At 42.6% G+C, this 17,210-nt stretch overlaps 1 protein-coding gene across 4 annotated transcripts in view; it reads right to left on the reverse strand.

The window, feature by feature from the left end:
* Positions 1 to 17,210, reverse strand: part of LOC111951877 (spectrin beta chain, non-erythrocytic 1) — a 134,318-nt gene that overhangs the window by 48,445 nt on the left and 68,663 nt on the right. For all 4 annotated transcript variants that reach the window (XM_023970175.2, XM_023970174.2, XM_023970176.2 and 1 more), the window contains 5 exons: positions 12,124 to 12,275; positions 6,674 to 6,847; positions 3,770 to 3,861; positions 1,797 to 1,993; positions 654 to 766 (listed from right to left, as the gene is read on the reverse strand). In XM_023970175.2, coding sequence (XP_023825943.1) covers positions 654 to 766; positions 1,797 to 1,993; positions 3,770 to 3,861; positions 6,674 to 6,847; positions 12,124 to 12,275 — 728 coding nt within the window. The remainder of the gene's footprint in view (positions 1 to 653; positions 767 to 1,796; positions 1,994 to 3,769; positions 3,862 to 6,673; positions 6,848 to 12,123; positions 12,276 to 17,210) is intronic.

Raw genomic sequence — 17,210 nt, forward strand, 5'->3', positions numbered from 1 at the left:
ATTTGGCTGCGCTCAGAGTATCCGGCCTTGACAAATCGCGCTGTTAAGACACTGATGCCCTTTGCAACCACGTACCTATGTGAGAGTGGATTCTCGGCCCTCACTAGCATGAAACTAAATACAGGCACAGACTGTGTGGAAAACGGTTTAAGACTGAGACTCTCCAATATAACCCAACATTGCAGAGTAATGTGCATCCTTTCAAGCACACCCTTCTCATTAACCTGTGGTGAGTTATTCACAATTTTCGATTAACAAATAAAGTTTTATATGTAAGATGGCTAAATAAAGAGCAAACTTATTAATTATTATTTGTGCCCTGGTCCTTTAAGGGCTCTTTGTCACTTCCCACGAGCCGGGTTCTGACAAAAACTCACACTCATTCTTATGTTTAATAAATGTATTGTATAGTGTGTGTGTCTGTGTGTGTGTGTGGCAGGCTTACAATGGTGGCAAAAAACAACATTTGAGAGTTCGCTGACCCTGGTGCTAGAGGGGGTACGCAGCTGGAAGTTGAATATTTGAAGGGGTACGGGACTATAAAAAGTTTGGGAACCACTGATCTAAGGGAATGAGTGTACTTGGAGAAGTACGGGATATGAGACTTTGTACTCGTGATTCAGATTGGGGACATATGAACTCTGACCCCTCACCTTCCCAATACGTTTTCCCTCCACCTTCAGAGCCTTCATTTTGGAGAAGTAGTGGTAGTAGGTCACAACATAGGTGATGACGGACTTCTCATCCGGGTGGTCCACGCTGATATCTGTACACACATACACACACTAAGAGTTAGACAAAAACAGCTTTGACTCTTCCATGTTTCCTTAATCTTCAGACATCAACAGAGGGTTTGGCTTCCGTGCTGCTCGGCTGAGAATAATTGCATTTATTTGATTTAGGAGCCATGTTTAGGAGGGAGGTGGTTGGAAGGGCTATTTTCCGTCAGAACAATACACAGGAGTGTTCTCACGCCTCAGTCTTTGTTCCCCTCACTGCAGGCCTCTGAGACATGCTGAGATCTCAAAACCACCTCTTATAAAATATTTAAAGGCCATGTGCAGTCAAAAACGTGATTTAGATATATGTAAGAGGTGTTTGAAAAGACTGCCTGAAATGTCTTCCTTTGGGTGGGATGTAGTTATGGAGTACTTTATTGTTTTATTAAAAACAAATCACAGTAAGGTAGTTAATTGTTACCCAGAAAGGATTTGATATTGAGATAAAAACGTCTGCACTGGGCATTTAAGACAGCCATTACTCTGTCACACTGGAAAAGGACAAGCTCTAGCAGTGAATGTGCCTTTCTGTTTGTACTTGTCCCCATAATGGGGCTGTCAGCTACCCTGTGAACTACATTAAAGTAAGACCCAGAAGTAACAACCTCTCAAACTACTCATGAAGTGGTTTCTGCAAGCGCTATACAGTAGTAACAGTTTTCAAGTTGTCATGTATTCATACAGGCATACTGTAAGAGCATAAATTAGGTCAGGCGAAAATGCGTGAGTATTCATGTACTGTCATAATGGTATAAAACACTGACAGGTGCATGAGAGACAGGGATAGAGCACAGTATGTTACAGAAGTGTAAGCAGCCTTCTCCTCCTCACTGTTCTGTAAACTGTATGTTGTTTTCCACCAGGGTATGGTGTTCCATGATTATGTACAACAGTTCAGAGTCATGCACCGATGACTATATTCTAAGTGTGTAATGCAAGTTAAGTATGTCTGTGTGTGTGCATGTATTGCGTGTGTGTGTGTGTGTGTTTGTTTGGATGTGTGTACTCTGTACTAACCCTCTACGTCCAGTAGCTTGTGGATACCCAGGTGTTGCTCTGCCAGATTGAAGGCATTCTGCAGGTTGTGGTGTGCGTTGGACTTCTTCAGCTTGTCAAAGTCTATCAGGTCAGGTCTGTGTTTGTGGAGGATGGCGTTGAAGGCCATGCCATCTCTCCAGCTGGTGCTGAAGTTGTGAATGTTCACGTTGGGATATCTGGAAAACAGATACAAAAACATACACTGAGTGTACAAAACATTAAGAACACTTGCTCATTCCATGACAGACTGACCAGGTGAATCCAGGTGAAAGCTATGATCCTTTATTGATGTCACTTGTTAAATCTACTTCTATCAGTGTAAATGAAGGGAAGGAGACAGGTTAAAGAAGGATGTTTAAGCTTTTAGATAATTGAAACATGGATAGTGTATGTGTGCCATGCAGAGAGTGAATAGGCAAGACAAAATATTTAAGTGCCTTTGAACGGGGTATGGCAGTAGGTGCCAGGCGCACCAGTTTATGTCAAGAACTGCACCACTGCTGGGTTTTTCACGCTCAACAGCTCCCGTGTGTATCAAGAATGATCCACCACCCAAAGGACATCCAGCCAACTTGACACAACTGGGGGAAGCATTGGAGTTAACCAAGGGCCAGAATCCCAATGAAATGCTTTAGACTCCTAGTAGAGTCCATGCCCCAATGAATTGAGGCTGTTCAGAGGGCAAAAGGGGTGCAACTCAAGATTAGGAAGGTGAAAGTTATTCGTGTATAGACCTATGTCTTACTAAAAGAAAATCTCTCAGTCAAGATAAATCTTAGGTGGCAATTTGTTGCGACTTTTGAAGAATATGTAATATTTACATCAAATCTCCAGCCTCTGATTCCCTCTTCAGTGAAACAGATGGTTAATAAAGAAATGTCCCGCTTCTGACTCTAAACACAATGCCTTTCTTTATTAAACATTTGTTTAACTAAGGTGATTTTTCTATTTGAAGCTGGGCTATAGCAGTGTTGGCTTTGTTGATGAGTGAATTGACTTATCAAATCATGTAGCCCAGGGCTGTTCATGCTGCTGTTCTAAACAGTCTGACATGTAGGCTGTGATGTCTGATGTGACACCCTCGCTGGGATTTCATCGGTTCTGCTGTCCACCCTGTGTTCCTCTACAGATCCTCTTCAGTCAAATCATTTGTGTTAAACACAGCATTGATTGCGAAATATCACTGATGCTAGGCGTTTCTCTCAAGGCCATGTGATTCCTGAGACTGCTGTGACATACCTATATACAGGGCCTTCAGAAAGTATTCATACGCCTCGACTTATTCTACATGTTGTTGTGTTACAGCCTGAAAATGGATCACATCCACTTCAATCAGTGTAGATGAAGGAGAGGAGACAGGTGAAATAATGATTTTTAAGCCTTGAGACAATTGAGACAAGGAATGTCTGAGTGCCATTCAAAGGGTGAGATTTAAGTGCCTTTGAACGGGGTACGGTAGTAGGTGCCAGGCGCATGGGTTTGAGTGTGCCAAGAAGTGCAACGCTGCTGGGTTTTCCACACTCAACAGTTTCCTGTGTGTATCAAGAATGGTCCACCACCCAAACAACAGCCAGCCAACTTGACACAAGTATGGGAAGCATTGGAGTCAACATGGGCCAGCATCCCTGTGGAACGCTTTTGACACCTTGTAGTCCATGCCCTGACGAATTGAGGCTGTTCTGAGAGCAAACGGTGGTGAAACTCTATATTAGGAAAGTGTTCCTAATGTTTTGTACACCCAGTGTATACTGGGCTAGGCCAGAATGTTCCTATATATGTTGTCACATATACCCTTGATGTTGTTGATATTTTAGATCACAGTCTGTTGACCATAATGTGTTGGATTATTCTGCTGTGTGCTATAGTAGAGTATGCCTCAAGCTGTTGGTGCTGTGGTGATGCTGTAGTGGTGCTGCGGTGGTGGTGCTGCTGCTGGTGTTGTGGTCACTCACCCTGCAGTCTTCATCTGGCACCACAGTAGCAGGGCATCTTTAGCAGACTTCTTCTCCTTGTTGTCCTCCGTCTCCACTCTGATGTCCTGGATCTGAGAAGCACATACCCCAACATAACAAAATGGTCAAACAACGCCAGCCATCATCAGGACACAGCGACTGATATAACCCCTATACACAGAGACTGATATAACCACTATACACAGAGACAGACACTATACACAGAGACAGACACTATACACAGAGACAGACAGACACCACTATACACAGAGACTGATATAAACCACTATATACAGAGACTGATATAACCACTATACACAGAGACTGATATAACCACTATAACAGAGACTGATATAACACTACTATACCAGAGACAGATATAACCACTATACACAGAGACAGACCACTATACACAGAGAACAGACACTATACACAGAGACAGACAGACAACCACTATACACAGAGACAGACAACACCACTATACACAGAGACAGATATAACCACTATACACAGAGACTGATATAACCACTATACACAGAGACAGATATATAACCACTATACACAGAGACAGACAACCACTAAACACAGAGACTGATATAACCACTATACACAGAGACTGATATAACCTATAACACAGAGACTGATATAACCACTATACACAGAGACTGACTATAACCACTATACACAGAGACTGACAACCACTATACACAGAGACTGACAACCACTATACACAGAGACTGATAAACCACTATACACAGAGACTGATAGAACCACTATACACAGAGACAGACAACCACTATACACAGAGACAGACAACCACTAAACACAGACTGATATAACCACTATACACAGAGACTGATATAACCACTATACACAGAGACTGAATATAACCACTATACACAGAGACTGATATAACCACTATACACAGAGCAAGACAGACACTATAACACAGAGACAGACAGACAACCACTATACACAGAGACTGATATAACCACTATACACAGAGACTGTTATAACCACTATACACAGAGACAGACACCACTATACACAGAGACAGACAACCACTATACACAGAGACAGATATAACACTATCACGAGCTGATATAACCACTATACACAGAGACTGATATAACCACTATACACAGAGACTGATATAACCACTATACACAGAGACTGATATAACCACTATAACACGAGACTGATATTACACATATACACAGAGACTGATATTACCACTATACACAGAGACTGATATAACACTATACACAGAGACAGACAACCACTATACACAGAGACAGACAACCACTATACACAGAGACAGATATAACCACTATACACAGAGACAGATATACCACTATACACAAGAGACTGATATAACCACTATACACAGAGACTGACAACCACTATACACAGAGACTGATATAACCACTATACACAGAGACTGATATTACCACTATACACAGAGACTGATATAACCACTATACACAGAGACAGATATAACCACTATACACAGAGACTGATAAACCACTATACACAGAGACTGATATTACCACTATACACAGAGACAGACAACACCTATACACAGAGACAGACAACCACTATACACAGAGACTGAACCACTATACACAGAGACTGATATAAACCACTATACACAGAGACTGTATAACCACTATACACAGAGACTGATATAACCACTATACACAGAGACTGATATAACCACTATACACAGAGACAGATATAACCATATACACAGAGACTGACAACCACTATACACAGAGACAGATATAACCACTTTACACAGAGACTGATATAACCACTATACACAGAGACTGATATAACCACTATCACACAGAGACAGACAACCACTATACACAGAGACTGATAACCCCTAAACACAGAGACTGATATAACCACTATACACAGAGACTGATATAACCACTATACACAGAGACTGATATAACCCCTATACACAGAGACAGACATTATACACAGAGACAGACACTATACACAGAGCCAGACACTATACACAGAGACAGACACTATACACAGAGACAGACACTATACACAGAGACTGACACTATACACAGAGACAGAACACCACTATACACAGAGACTGAGACAACCACTATACACAGAGACTGACATATACACAGAGACTGAGACAACCACTATACACAGAGACAGACACTATACACAGACAACCACTATACACAGAGACTGATATAACCCCTATACACAGAGACAGACATTATACAGAGACAGACACTATACACAGATACAGACACTAATAAACACAGAGACAGACACTATACACAGAGACAGACACTATACACAGAGACTGACACTATACACAGAGACAGACAACCACTATACACAGAGACTGAGACAACCACTATACACAGAGACTGACACTATACACAGAGACTGAGACAACCACTATACACAGAGACAGACACTATAACACAGAGACAGACAACCACTATACACAGAGACTGATATAACCCCTAAACACAGAGACTGATATAACCACTATACACAGAGACAGACACTATACACAGAGACTGATATAACATCTATATGCATTTAGGCTGGCACACACACATAGAACAAATATGTGCACCCACCTGCATTGAGTGACAGGCACATAAACACCACCTCAGCACTTTTTCGATATACAAACAAACAAACACAACCCACTTCCTGTCTTAGTTTGAGTGACATTGACCCAATACTATGGATTTAAGTAGGATTTTTTTAGTTACAAATTATACAAATGTAATCCCTTTACCAACTGTGCTCTCTCACTTTATAATCAGCACATGCACGATACGTGAGTGAGTGAGTGAGTGAGTGAGTGAGTGAGTGAGTGAGAGTGTGTGTGTGTGTACTGGGTCGTCAGCTGACCTGGAAGCGGAGGATGATGGTCCAGATTAGGCCGAGGGTGAGGCGGTGGTTGCCGTCGACAATGTCATGGGAGCCCATATTCTCCAGATGGACCCTCTGCTCCTTGAGGAACTGCAGGGCCTTGTCCACGTTCTCCAGGCAGTGGATACGCATGCGCCCCTTAGTGGGCTTGGGCTGCAGAGGGAAAAAAAAGAGGGACAGAGGTTGTACTAGCACAGTCTAATTACATTAGTGTCACTCATACTCTTCATATCTCTGACGTTCTACTGCCAACAATCTAAATGGTTTGGTTTTGTGTATTTTGACTTGAGGCAGGACTCCCTGGGCTGATGACCTACTTAGCAGACTTCTTTAATCCTTGAGGTAGGCAGATTTAAGAATGTCTATACAAGAACAAAGTGATGTGCATTATATGAGGACATATCTATGGGACTTCAGTGTGTGTGTGTGTGTGTGTGTGTGTGTGTGTGTGTGTGTGTGTGTGTGTGTGTGTGTGTGTGTGTGTGTGTGTGTGTATATATATATATATATATATATCATGTATTTTTGTGTGTTACACTAAGTAAGCCTAAAATGACCAAGAGGAATTGAGATCTCTGATACGTCTGAAAGGACAGACCTGTGATGCCATATGTAGAGAGACAGGTCATCTAGAGCTTCCCCAGGGTTAGAACCCATTTTCCAGGGGTCATGACCCAGGAAGTACTCAGGGCCTGGCCTTGTTGAGACAGCTGGAGAACACCAGTGGGTATCTCCTCTGTCTAACACAAATAACACCAGATCAGAGAGATGAGAGATACCCATCTGGCATTTTAATGTAGTGTTCTGTGGAGTGAACTCTAACACAGCATTCATATGCTTCCTGAAACAGTTGAGAAATGGAGGCTGGCTTGAGTTGGGATCATTTTGCTGGACTCCATTGTACAGCATGTAGGCCCCTCCGCCAGTCTTTCTATATCAAAGATCTCATTGATAATTTCCTCCTCTGCCTTCCCTTTCACTCCATCATAGCAAGTCGGCTTTTGAAATTCTTTCATTTTGTTGTAGTATTTTTGCCTCATTTCCTAGTAGCGGTCAAAAGAAGCTCAAATCTCAGAGCGAAGTGCTCATATTTTGAAGGGACCACAGTAGACTGCATTCACTGTGAGTGAGTTGAAACTGTGGTCAGATCTTTCTCACAGCAAAGACCCCTGAATGCCCTCAATGGAGGGCATGATCTTGGCACGATCTACTGAATGTGGTAGGGGCAGTAGTCAGGCTTAATCGCATTTTGATTCCAGAGCTGTCTAGACGAGTCTATCAGAGAGCTGCCTTTCAAAAGCCACTGGTGGTGAAGGGAGGGGTGAGGGGAGAGTGAGCTGAAATGGGACATAGTTAATAAAAACCCATCAGTGCCAACTTTGCTAAACCTATTTTTTTTGTGGTAAATCTGCAGTGATAATTGCTTCTCTCCCCTCCTTCAGCACAGCTGCTAAGCTGGAACATTTCATTGGCTCAGAGTGAAGTTTGCCCTCTGACGTCATGTGCTGCTGCCACCACCACCACCACAGTGCTGATGTTTTGGTTTTGCCTTAATCTAACTCCAGACGTGCATAAGGTCTCCTAACCTAGCTTGGCATCTAGTATTCAATTGTAAGCAGTCTGTGTGTGTGTATGTGTAACTGCATGTTAGCGCACATGCTTGGTGCATTGGATGTATATAATTAGGTCTGCATCAGTGTGTTTGTGGTTCATGTAGGTTATACATGTGTATGTCTGTTTGTGTCACATTTTGTATTTATTATGGACCCCCATTAGTTCCTGCCAAGGCAGTAGCTACTCTTCCTGGGTTAAACACATTAAGGCACATCACAAAAACAAAACAAAAATACAATAAGATAGTACATCATGACATCATTACAGCACTACATATCTACAACACAACGTTTATAATACCACCATATAACAATATTAAAATATACGTGTGTGTAGAGTGCGTGTGTGCGTGCGTCTCTTCACAGTCTGCGTTGTTCCTGTTACATTTATAAAAAAAAAAAAAGTACAATACAAAACATACAAACCACGATGTTCCATAAGGTGTCGTTTTATCTGTTTTTTCAAATCAGATAAATGGCTCAATGTAGTACTGTGCCTTCCATAGTCTAGCACACAGACTATGGAAGCGACCTCTGGTGGCATGTCTTGCGGGGTATGCATGGTTGTCCGAGCTGTGTGTTAGTAGTTTGAACAGACAGCTTTGTGCTTTCAACATGTCAATACCTCTCTCAAAGACAAGTAGTGATGCAGTCAATCTCTCATCTACTTTGAGCCAGGAGAGATTGACATGCATGTCATTGATGTTAGCTCTCTGTGTACATTTAAGGGCCAGCCGTGCTTCTATGTTTTGAGCCAACTGTAATGTGTTTATGTCCCTCTGTGGCACTTGACCAGATGACTGAGCAGCAGTCCAGGTGCAACAATACTAGGGCCTGTGGGACTTGTTTTGCTGATAATGTCAAAAAAGCGGAGCAGCGCTTTATTATAGACAATTACCAATACAAACTAGGAAAAAATCTGTACAAAATTGTCCTCATTAAATAAATACCAGACACAGATGTTAACTGAACGATCCACCCAGGCAGCTGTTGCTTGAGCATTTCTATTGTACTAGGCAAGATGAATTTATCACATTTTCAAATGTTGTTGCTCAAGCAACAGATGCCTGGATGGATCGTTCAGTGTAAGCCTCCAAGAGGTTTCCATGAGAGACCACATGATCCCTGTAACCCAATCTGTGACCCAGTCTGAAACTCTAGCAGAGTGTAAACTCTCTACTTCTCTGCTCTGTCCTCAACTGAACTGAACTGCTCGCAACTAGGGTTGCAAAGGGAGGATATGTTACTCAAAGTTTACCAGTAAACTACTAGATCTTTGGTATCTTTCAAGGATTTTATGTAATTTATCACAATACCCTTTCGGGTACTTCAGATTATTATAGGCGTCTGTAATTATCTCAGGCCCTCTGTGTGGACGACTGATCACGTCTAAAATATCTGAAATAATTAATTAAAATAAACAATGACAAAGCTGATCCTAAATATAAACTAAGTGAATACCGTTATTTTTTAATGAGGATTTCAGCATGAAATATCTTCTTTTTTTCCCCACATTTATTTTACTATTTGAATATGTATTTATTGTCAATGACTTGGCTCAAACGGGTGGCAGTTAAACAAGTCAACAGTTGGAAGAGTTGCAAAATAATGCCATTGTTGATTAGATACTTTTTTCAATAATTAGGCTATTTTCTCTTGAACCGGGTTTTTCAAGCTCAACAGTTTCCCGTATGTATCAAGTATGGTTCACCACCCAAAGGACATCCAGCCAACTTGACACAACTGTCGGCAGCATTGGAGTCAACATTGGCCAGCATCCCTGTGGAACGCTTTCGACACCTTGTAGAGTCCATGCCCTGACGAATTGAACCTGATCTGAGGTCAAAAGGGGTACAACTAAATATTTTGGAAGGTTTTAAAAGTTATTCAAGTATAAATGACCCAAGTCATGATAGACTGCCATAGATTCAGTTAATTACAAAAATTACTGAAGATTCTGGTAACTTTGGAAAATTACTGGTAGGTTTGCAACCTTACTCATAGCCTCTCCATAGTATCCACATATATACCATGACCTTGCCTTTACCGGGGCTGCTTTAAATATATTCTTTACCAGAGGTGGAGAGAGCAGTGAATGTGTGCCTGGTTTTATAATGTTGAATCTGTGAGATATGACGATAGGAGTTATGACGAGGGAGTTATATGTATACAGTGTGTAACATAGCTACATACTATGTTATGAGAGATACTGCTGCACCGTTAATAGAAACCAGATAAGAGCAATATGAGGAACAATTATGACTACAAATACTCTTTCAAGTAGAAAAATATACACTGCATTCGGAAAGTATTCAGAATATTTTTTCCCCACATTTTGAGACGTTACAACCTGATTATAAAATATATAAAATAAATAAATATCAATGACAAAGTGAAAACAGGTTTTTAGAAATGTTTGCAAATGAATTAAAAACAGAAATAGCTTACTTACCTAAATATTCAGACCCTTTGCTATGAGGCTCAAAATTGAGCTCAGGTGCATCTGGATTCCATTTATCATCCTTGAGATGTTTCTACAACTTGATTGGTATCCCCCTGTGATAAATTCAATTGATTGGACATGATTTGGAAAGGTACACACCTGTCTATATAAGGTCCACAGTTGGCAGTGCATGTCAGAGCAAAAACCAAGCCATGAGGTGGAAGGAATTGTCCGTAGAGCTCTGAGACAGAATTGTGTTGAGGCATCGATCTGGGGAAGGGTACCAAAACATTTCTRCAGCATTGGAGATTCCCAAGAACACAGTGGCCTCCATCATTCTTAAATGGAAGAAGTTGGTAACCACCAAGACTCTTCATAGATCTGGCTGCCCGGCCAAACTAAGCAATTGGGGGAGAAGGGCCTTGGTCAGGGAGGTGACCAAGCACCCGATGGTCACTCTGACAGAGCTTTAGAGTTTCTCTGTGGAGATGGTTGTTCTTCTGGAAGGTTCTTCATCTCTGCAGCACTCCACCAATCAGGCCTTTATGATAGAGTGGCCAGACAGAAGCCACTCTTCAGTAAAAGGCACACAACAGCCCGCTTGGAGTTTGCCAAAAGCCACCTAAAGGACTCTCAGACCATGAGAAACAAGATTCTCTGGTCTGATGAATCCAAGAATGAACTCTTTGGCCTGAATGCCAAGTGTCACGTCTGGAGGAAACCTAACACCATCCCTACAGTGAAGCATGGTGGTGGCAGCATCATGCTGTGGGGATGTTTTTCAGCAGCAGGGACTGGGAGACTGGTCAGGATCGACTAAATGATGAACGGAGCAAAGTACAGAGGGATCCTTGATGAAAACCTGCTCCAGAGTGCTCAAGACCTCAGACTGGGGTGCCAATACAACAACGACCCTAAACACACAGCCAAGACAATAAAAACTCGAGGCTCTAATTGCTGCTTCAACAAAGTACTGAGTAAAAGGGTCTGAATACTTATGTAAAAGTGATACCAGTGTTTCATTGTTAATACATTTGCAAACAGCTTTAGCATTATTGGGTATTGTGTGTAGATTGATGAGGGGGGAAAAAACTATTTAATACATTTTAGAATAAGGCTGTAACGTAGCAAAATGTAGAAAAAGCGGTCTGAATACTTTCCAAATGCACTGTACGTGTGCTCTGGAAAAGAAAATCTGTGAAGCATATTAGCTATGCATGGGCCGAATGTATGCATATAGGGTAAAATCATGGAGGAATCGTTTGGAACAGCAATCCCAAAATGAAATCATTTTGACAATAAGAAATTCATTTTTTAAAGGTGAATTATTACTCTGCGTGTGACTGGGAAATCAGTCTGACTGGCCAACGTACCAGTCTCTCCCCAGAGAGGACCTCCAGTAGTTTGATGAGCATGCGTCCATCCCTCAGGTCCATATAGAGGTCAGTGATCCTGCAGGACACTCTGGCTAGGTGGGAGTTGACCCACTTGGTGAAGGTCTTCTTCTGCACCGCCTCGCGCTCATCTACAAGAAAGAGCAGATTGTGATCAGGGGTTTAGTTTCACTTCTGCGTTAAATCATTGGATCATATTAACCAGGTTATCACCTGGGGGTATTTTACAGTTCAACTGACGTGTGCTCTTCTTTAGTCTCTATGTCACACACACACACTGTAGATTATAAAGCTAAACACTCCAGGTGTGCGGCTAACAAAGTGGAACGTGAGGGTTTGCAGGCCTCTCGACAGAAACAGCATGTTCCTCTCATTCTTCCTGTTTATGCCAGGTGTCCCCGGTTGTGGGCCTTTGCTACTGTTCGTCTTTTGATGAAAACCTACACCAAGGTCGTCACTGTTCTTGGAATAACTGTGTAGGGTGTATCTTCCTGTGTCTAAGAGGTACAAAGTAGCTAGCTTTCACAGAAAGACAGACAAGTACTGTAAATATCAACATTTCACAGGCTAGGTAAGTGTTAAGTAAACATTTGTATTTGCATTTATCATCGATCCCCATTAGCTGCTGCCAAGGCACCAGCTACTCTTCCTTGGGGTCCAGCAAAATTAAGGCAGTTTAGACCGTTTTAAAAACATTCCAATACATTCACAACACTGTGTGCCCTCAGGCCCCAACTCTACCACTACCACATATATACAGAACAAAATCCATGTGTACGTGTGTATGTTTGTGTGCGTATGTTATCTTGTGTGTGCATGCATGTGTCTGTGCCCATGTTTGTGTTGCTTCACAGTCCCCACTGTTCCATGAGGTGTATTTTTGTTTTTTAAATCTAATTATACTGCTTGCATCAGTTACTTGATGTGGAATAGAGTTCCATGTAGTCATGGCTCTATGTAGTACCGTGCGCCTCCCATAGTCTGTTCTGGACTTGGGAATGTGTAGAGACCTCTTGTTGCATGTCTTGTGGGGTATGCATGGGTGTCCGAGCTGTGCGCCAGTAGTTCAAACAGACAGCTCCTTGCATTCAACATGTCAATACCTCTCATAAATACAAGCAGTGATGAAGTCAATCTCTCCTCCACTTTGAGCAAGGAGAGATTGACATGSATATTATTAATATTAGCTCTTTGTGTACATCCAAGGGCCAGCTGTGATGCCCTGTTCTGAGCCAATTGCAATTTTCCTAACATACTTCAATACTTCTTCGTTTAGGCCATCATTAAATAGCCAGTCTTGTTTGTGCAAGCTAAATGTTGTTAGCATAGCAGGTGCCATTCTCACAGGATGACAATATCCTAACATATACTGAACAAAAATCTAAAAACAACATGCAACAATTTCAATGATTTTACATAAGGTAATCAGTCAATTGAAATAAATTCATTAGGTCCTAATCTATGGATTTTACATGATTGGGAATACAGATATGCATCTGTTGGTCACAGACACCTAAAAAAAAGGTAGGGATCAGGAAACCAGTCAGTATCTGGTGTGACCACCATTTGCCTCATCCTTCGCATTGAGGTGATCAGGCTGTTAACTGTCGCCTGTGGAATGTTGTCCAACTCCTCTTCAATGGCTGTGCGAAGTTGCTGGATATTGGTGGGAACTGGAACACGCTGTGTGTTCCAGGAATAAAGAACTCTCCGGGAAGAAGAAAGGCGGGATCATTTCATGATTAACTACTCATGGYGTAATTGAGATAACGTACAGAAACGCAAGTACTTTTGTTCACCCAACGTAGAATACCTCACTATCAAATGCCGACAGACAGTATTACCTCCTAAGATAATTCTCTTTGGTTATAGTCACAGCTGTGTATATTCCCCGTTAAACTGATACCACAACGGCCCTCAAGGAACTACACTGGACTTTGTGCAAACTGGAAACCACATATCCTGATGCGGCATTTATTGTAGCTGGGGATTTTAACAAAGCAAATTTGGGGAAAACGCTACCAAAGTTCTACCAACACATTGACTGAAGTATTCTCGCTGCTAAAACACTCGACCAGTTCTGCTCATCTCTTCCTATTATGCAGAAACTCAAACAGGAAGTACCCATGCTAAGGTCTATTCAACGCTGGTCTGACCAATCGAAATCCATGCTTCAAGATTGTTTTGATCATGCGGACTGGGATATATTCCGGGTAGCCTCTAAGAATAACATCAATGTATACACTGACACGGTGTATATAAGAAACCATGGATAGATAGCAGCATTCGCGCAAAACTGAAAGAGCGAACCACCGCATTTAACCATGGCAAGGTGACTGGGATATGGTTGAATACAAATAGCATAGTTATTCCCTCTGTATTGCAATCAAACAGGCAAAACCTAAGTACARAGACAAAGTGGAGTCGCAAATCAAAAGCTCAGACACGAGACGTATGTAGTAGGGTCTACAGACAATCATGGATTACAAAGGCAAAACCAGCCACGTCGGATACCGACGTCTTGCTCCCAGAAAAGCTAAACATCTTTTCCCGATTTGTGGATAACACAGCGCCACCGACGCGACTCGCTCCCAAGGACTGTGGGCTCTCGTTCTCCATGGCCGACGTGAGTAAGACATTTAAACATGTAAACCCTCAAGGCTACCGGCCCAGACGGCATCCCTAGCCACGTCGTCAGAGCATGTGCCGACCAGCTGGCTGGAGGGTTTACGGACAGATTCAATCTCTTCCTATCCCAGTCTGCTGTCCCCACATGCTTCAAAATGTCCACCATTGTTCCTCTACCCAAGAAAGCAAAGATAACTGAACTAAATGACTATTGCCCCATAGCACGGGGTCACCATGAAGTRCTTTAAGAGGCTAGTTAAGGATCATATAACCTCTACCATATCCGACACCCTAGACCCACTTCAATTTGCATACCGCCCCAATAGATCCACAGACAATGCAATCGCCATCGCACTGCACACTGCCCTATCCCATCTGGACAAGAGGAATACCTATGTAAGAATGCTGTTCATTGACTATAGCTCAGCCTTCAACACCATAGCACCCTCTAAGCATCATCATTAGGCTCGGGGGCCTGGGTCTGAACCCCGGCCTGTGCAACTCTGTTTTGGACTTGCTGATGGGCCGACCCGTGTGGTTTTGGTTCCAACCACCGTGTCTTTGTGAGACGCAAAGTAGGTGAACGGATGATCTCCTCATGTGTGGTTCCCACTGTGAAGCATGGAGGAGGAGATGTGATGGTGCTTTGCTGGTGAAACTGTCTGTGATTTATTTAGAATTCAAGGCACACTTAACCAGCATGGCTACCACAGCATTCTGCAGCGATACGCCATCCCATCTGGTTTGCACTTAGTGGGACTATCATTTGTTTTTCAACAGGACAATGACCCAACACACCTCCAGGCTGTGTAAGGGCTATTTGACCAAGAAGGAGAATGATGGAGTGCTGCATCAGATGACCTGGCCTCCACAATCATCCGACCTCAACCCATTTGAGATGGTTTGGGATGAGTTGGATCGCAGAGTGAAGGAAAAGCAGCCAACAAGTGCTCAGGAAATATGGGAACTCCTTCAAGACTATTGGAAAAGCATTCCAGGTGAAGCTGATTGAGAGAATGCCAAGAGTGTGTAAAGCTGTCATCAAGGCAAAGGATGGATACTTTGAAGAATCTCAAATATAAAAAATATTTTGATTTGTTAAAAAAAAAAAATGGTTACTACATGATTCCATGTGTGTTATTTCATAGTTGTAATGTCTTCACTATTATTCTACAATGTATAAAATAGTACAAATAAAGGAAAAACACTGGAGTAGGTGTTTCAAAACTTGACTGGTACTGTATATTCTTTTACTTTGTATTTGTCTGTATTGCTGTGAATTGTTAGATACTACTGCACAGTTGGAGCTAGGAACACAAGCATTGCGCTACACCCGCAAGAACATCTGCTAAATATGTGTATGTGACCAATAAAATGTGATTTGATTTTACATATACGCTGGTCTAATGTGAGCTAGCTGTGCCTCATACTGTAGGTCTACTGTACGTGCCATTTGCTGTTAGTGGTTAGCGGTGTTAGCTGGTCATGTTCTCACAGGGTTGTTCTAATTTAGTGTTCCCATGCAGGACGGGTGGTCTAGCTTCTCACCCTACTGCAGAGCCCATAAACATCAGTCACTGAGCCAAGAGAACCAGCCGCACTGGTCAGCCCATACCTGCTGCATTAGCCATACATGTCATCATGACACACACACACACACAGCTTCGCAAGCTATTCCTCATATGAACTCAAAGCCTGTTGCCATGGAAATCTGGCTCTGAGAGGAAGTTTCACAACCTCCCTCCATCAGGGTGGGTTTTCCTTCTCGCAGACTGTAAGAAACGACACCCGTTAACAATGTGCACTGATGCACTCTCCCCTCCAGCTCCAGGCCAGCCATTAGCTCAGAGGACGTTGTGACATCACAGTGTGACCAGACTGCTAATAAAGCAGCAGCAGACTGTGATAGTAGGTTAAACCCTGGTGCCAAACAGCTCGCTCTATCTAGGTTACGTCTTCACAGGACTGTCCAACGGCCTGACAGCCTGGTCCCAGAGATAGTACAGTAGATAGTGCCGCAGGTCCTCTTGTGGCTTTCATGAGTCGCAGTGCCCAGCGAGCAGGGCAGAGGCAGATAGACAGAGGGAGCAGTGTGTCCCATTGTGGAGGCCCAGTCAGAGGCAGGGAGACAGAGGGAGCTGTGTGGGGCCCAGTCAGAACACCACAGAGACAATGCAGCCAGTGTTCTCCACCATGACATGCAAAGCAGCATCTGACTGCATCAGGCCTTATCACTGACTGGGCTAACTAGCTAACTAACATTCAGCTCCTTCACTGGGACACTGTGCTTCATGGTTAGATCATGGCTGTGTGTGGTTAGGCTGGTTAACCCAGAACTAAAGGCTTGCATAATTGGGTCAGATGGTCAGTTAAGTTCTGGGACCATACATGTTAACAGAAGATATTTAAATCTAGTCAGTTGCACAACTGAATGCATT

This window comes from Salvelinus sp. IW2-2015, linkage group LG25, assembly GCF_002910315.2.
Source record: "Salvelinus sp. IW2-2015 linkage group LG25, ASM291031v2, whole genome shotgun sequence".
Lineage (NCBI taxonomy): Eukaryota > Metazoa > Chordata > Actinopteri > Salmoniformes > Salmonidae > Salvelinus > Salvelinus sp. IW2-2015.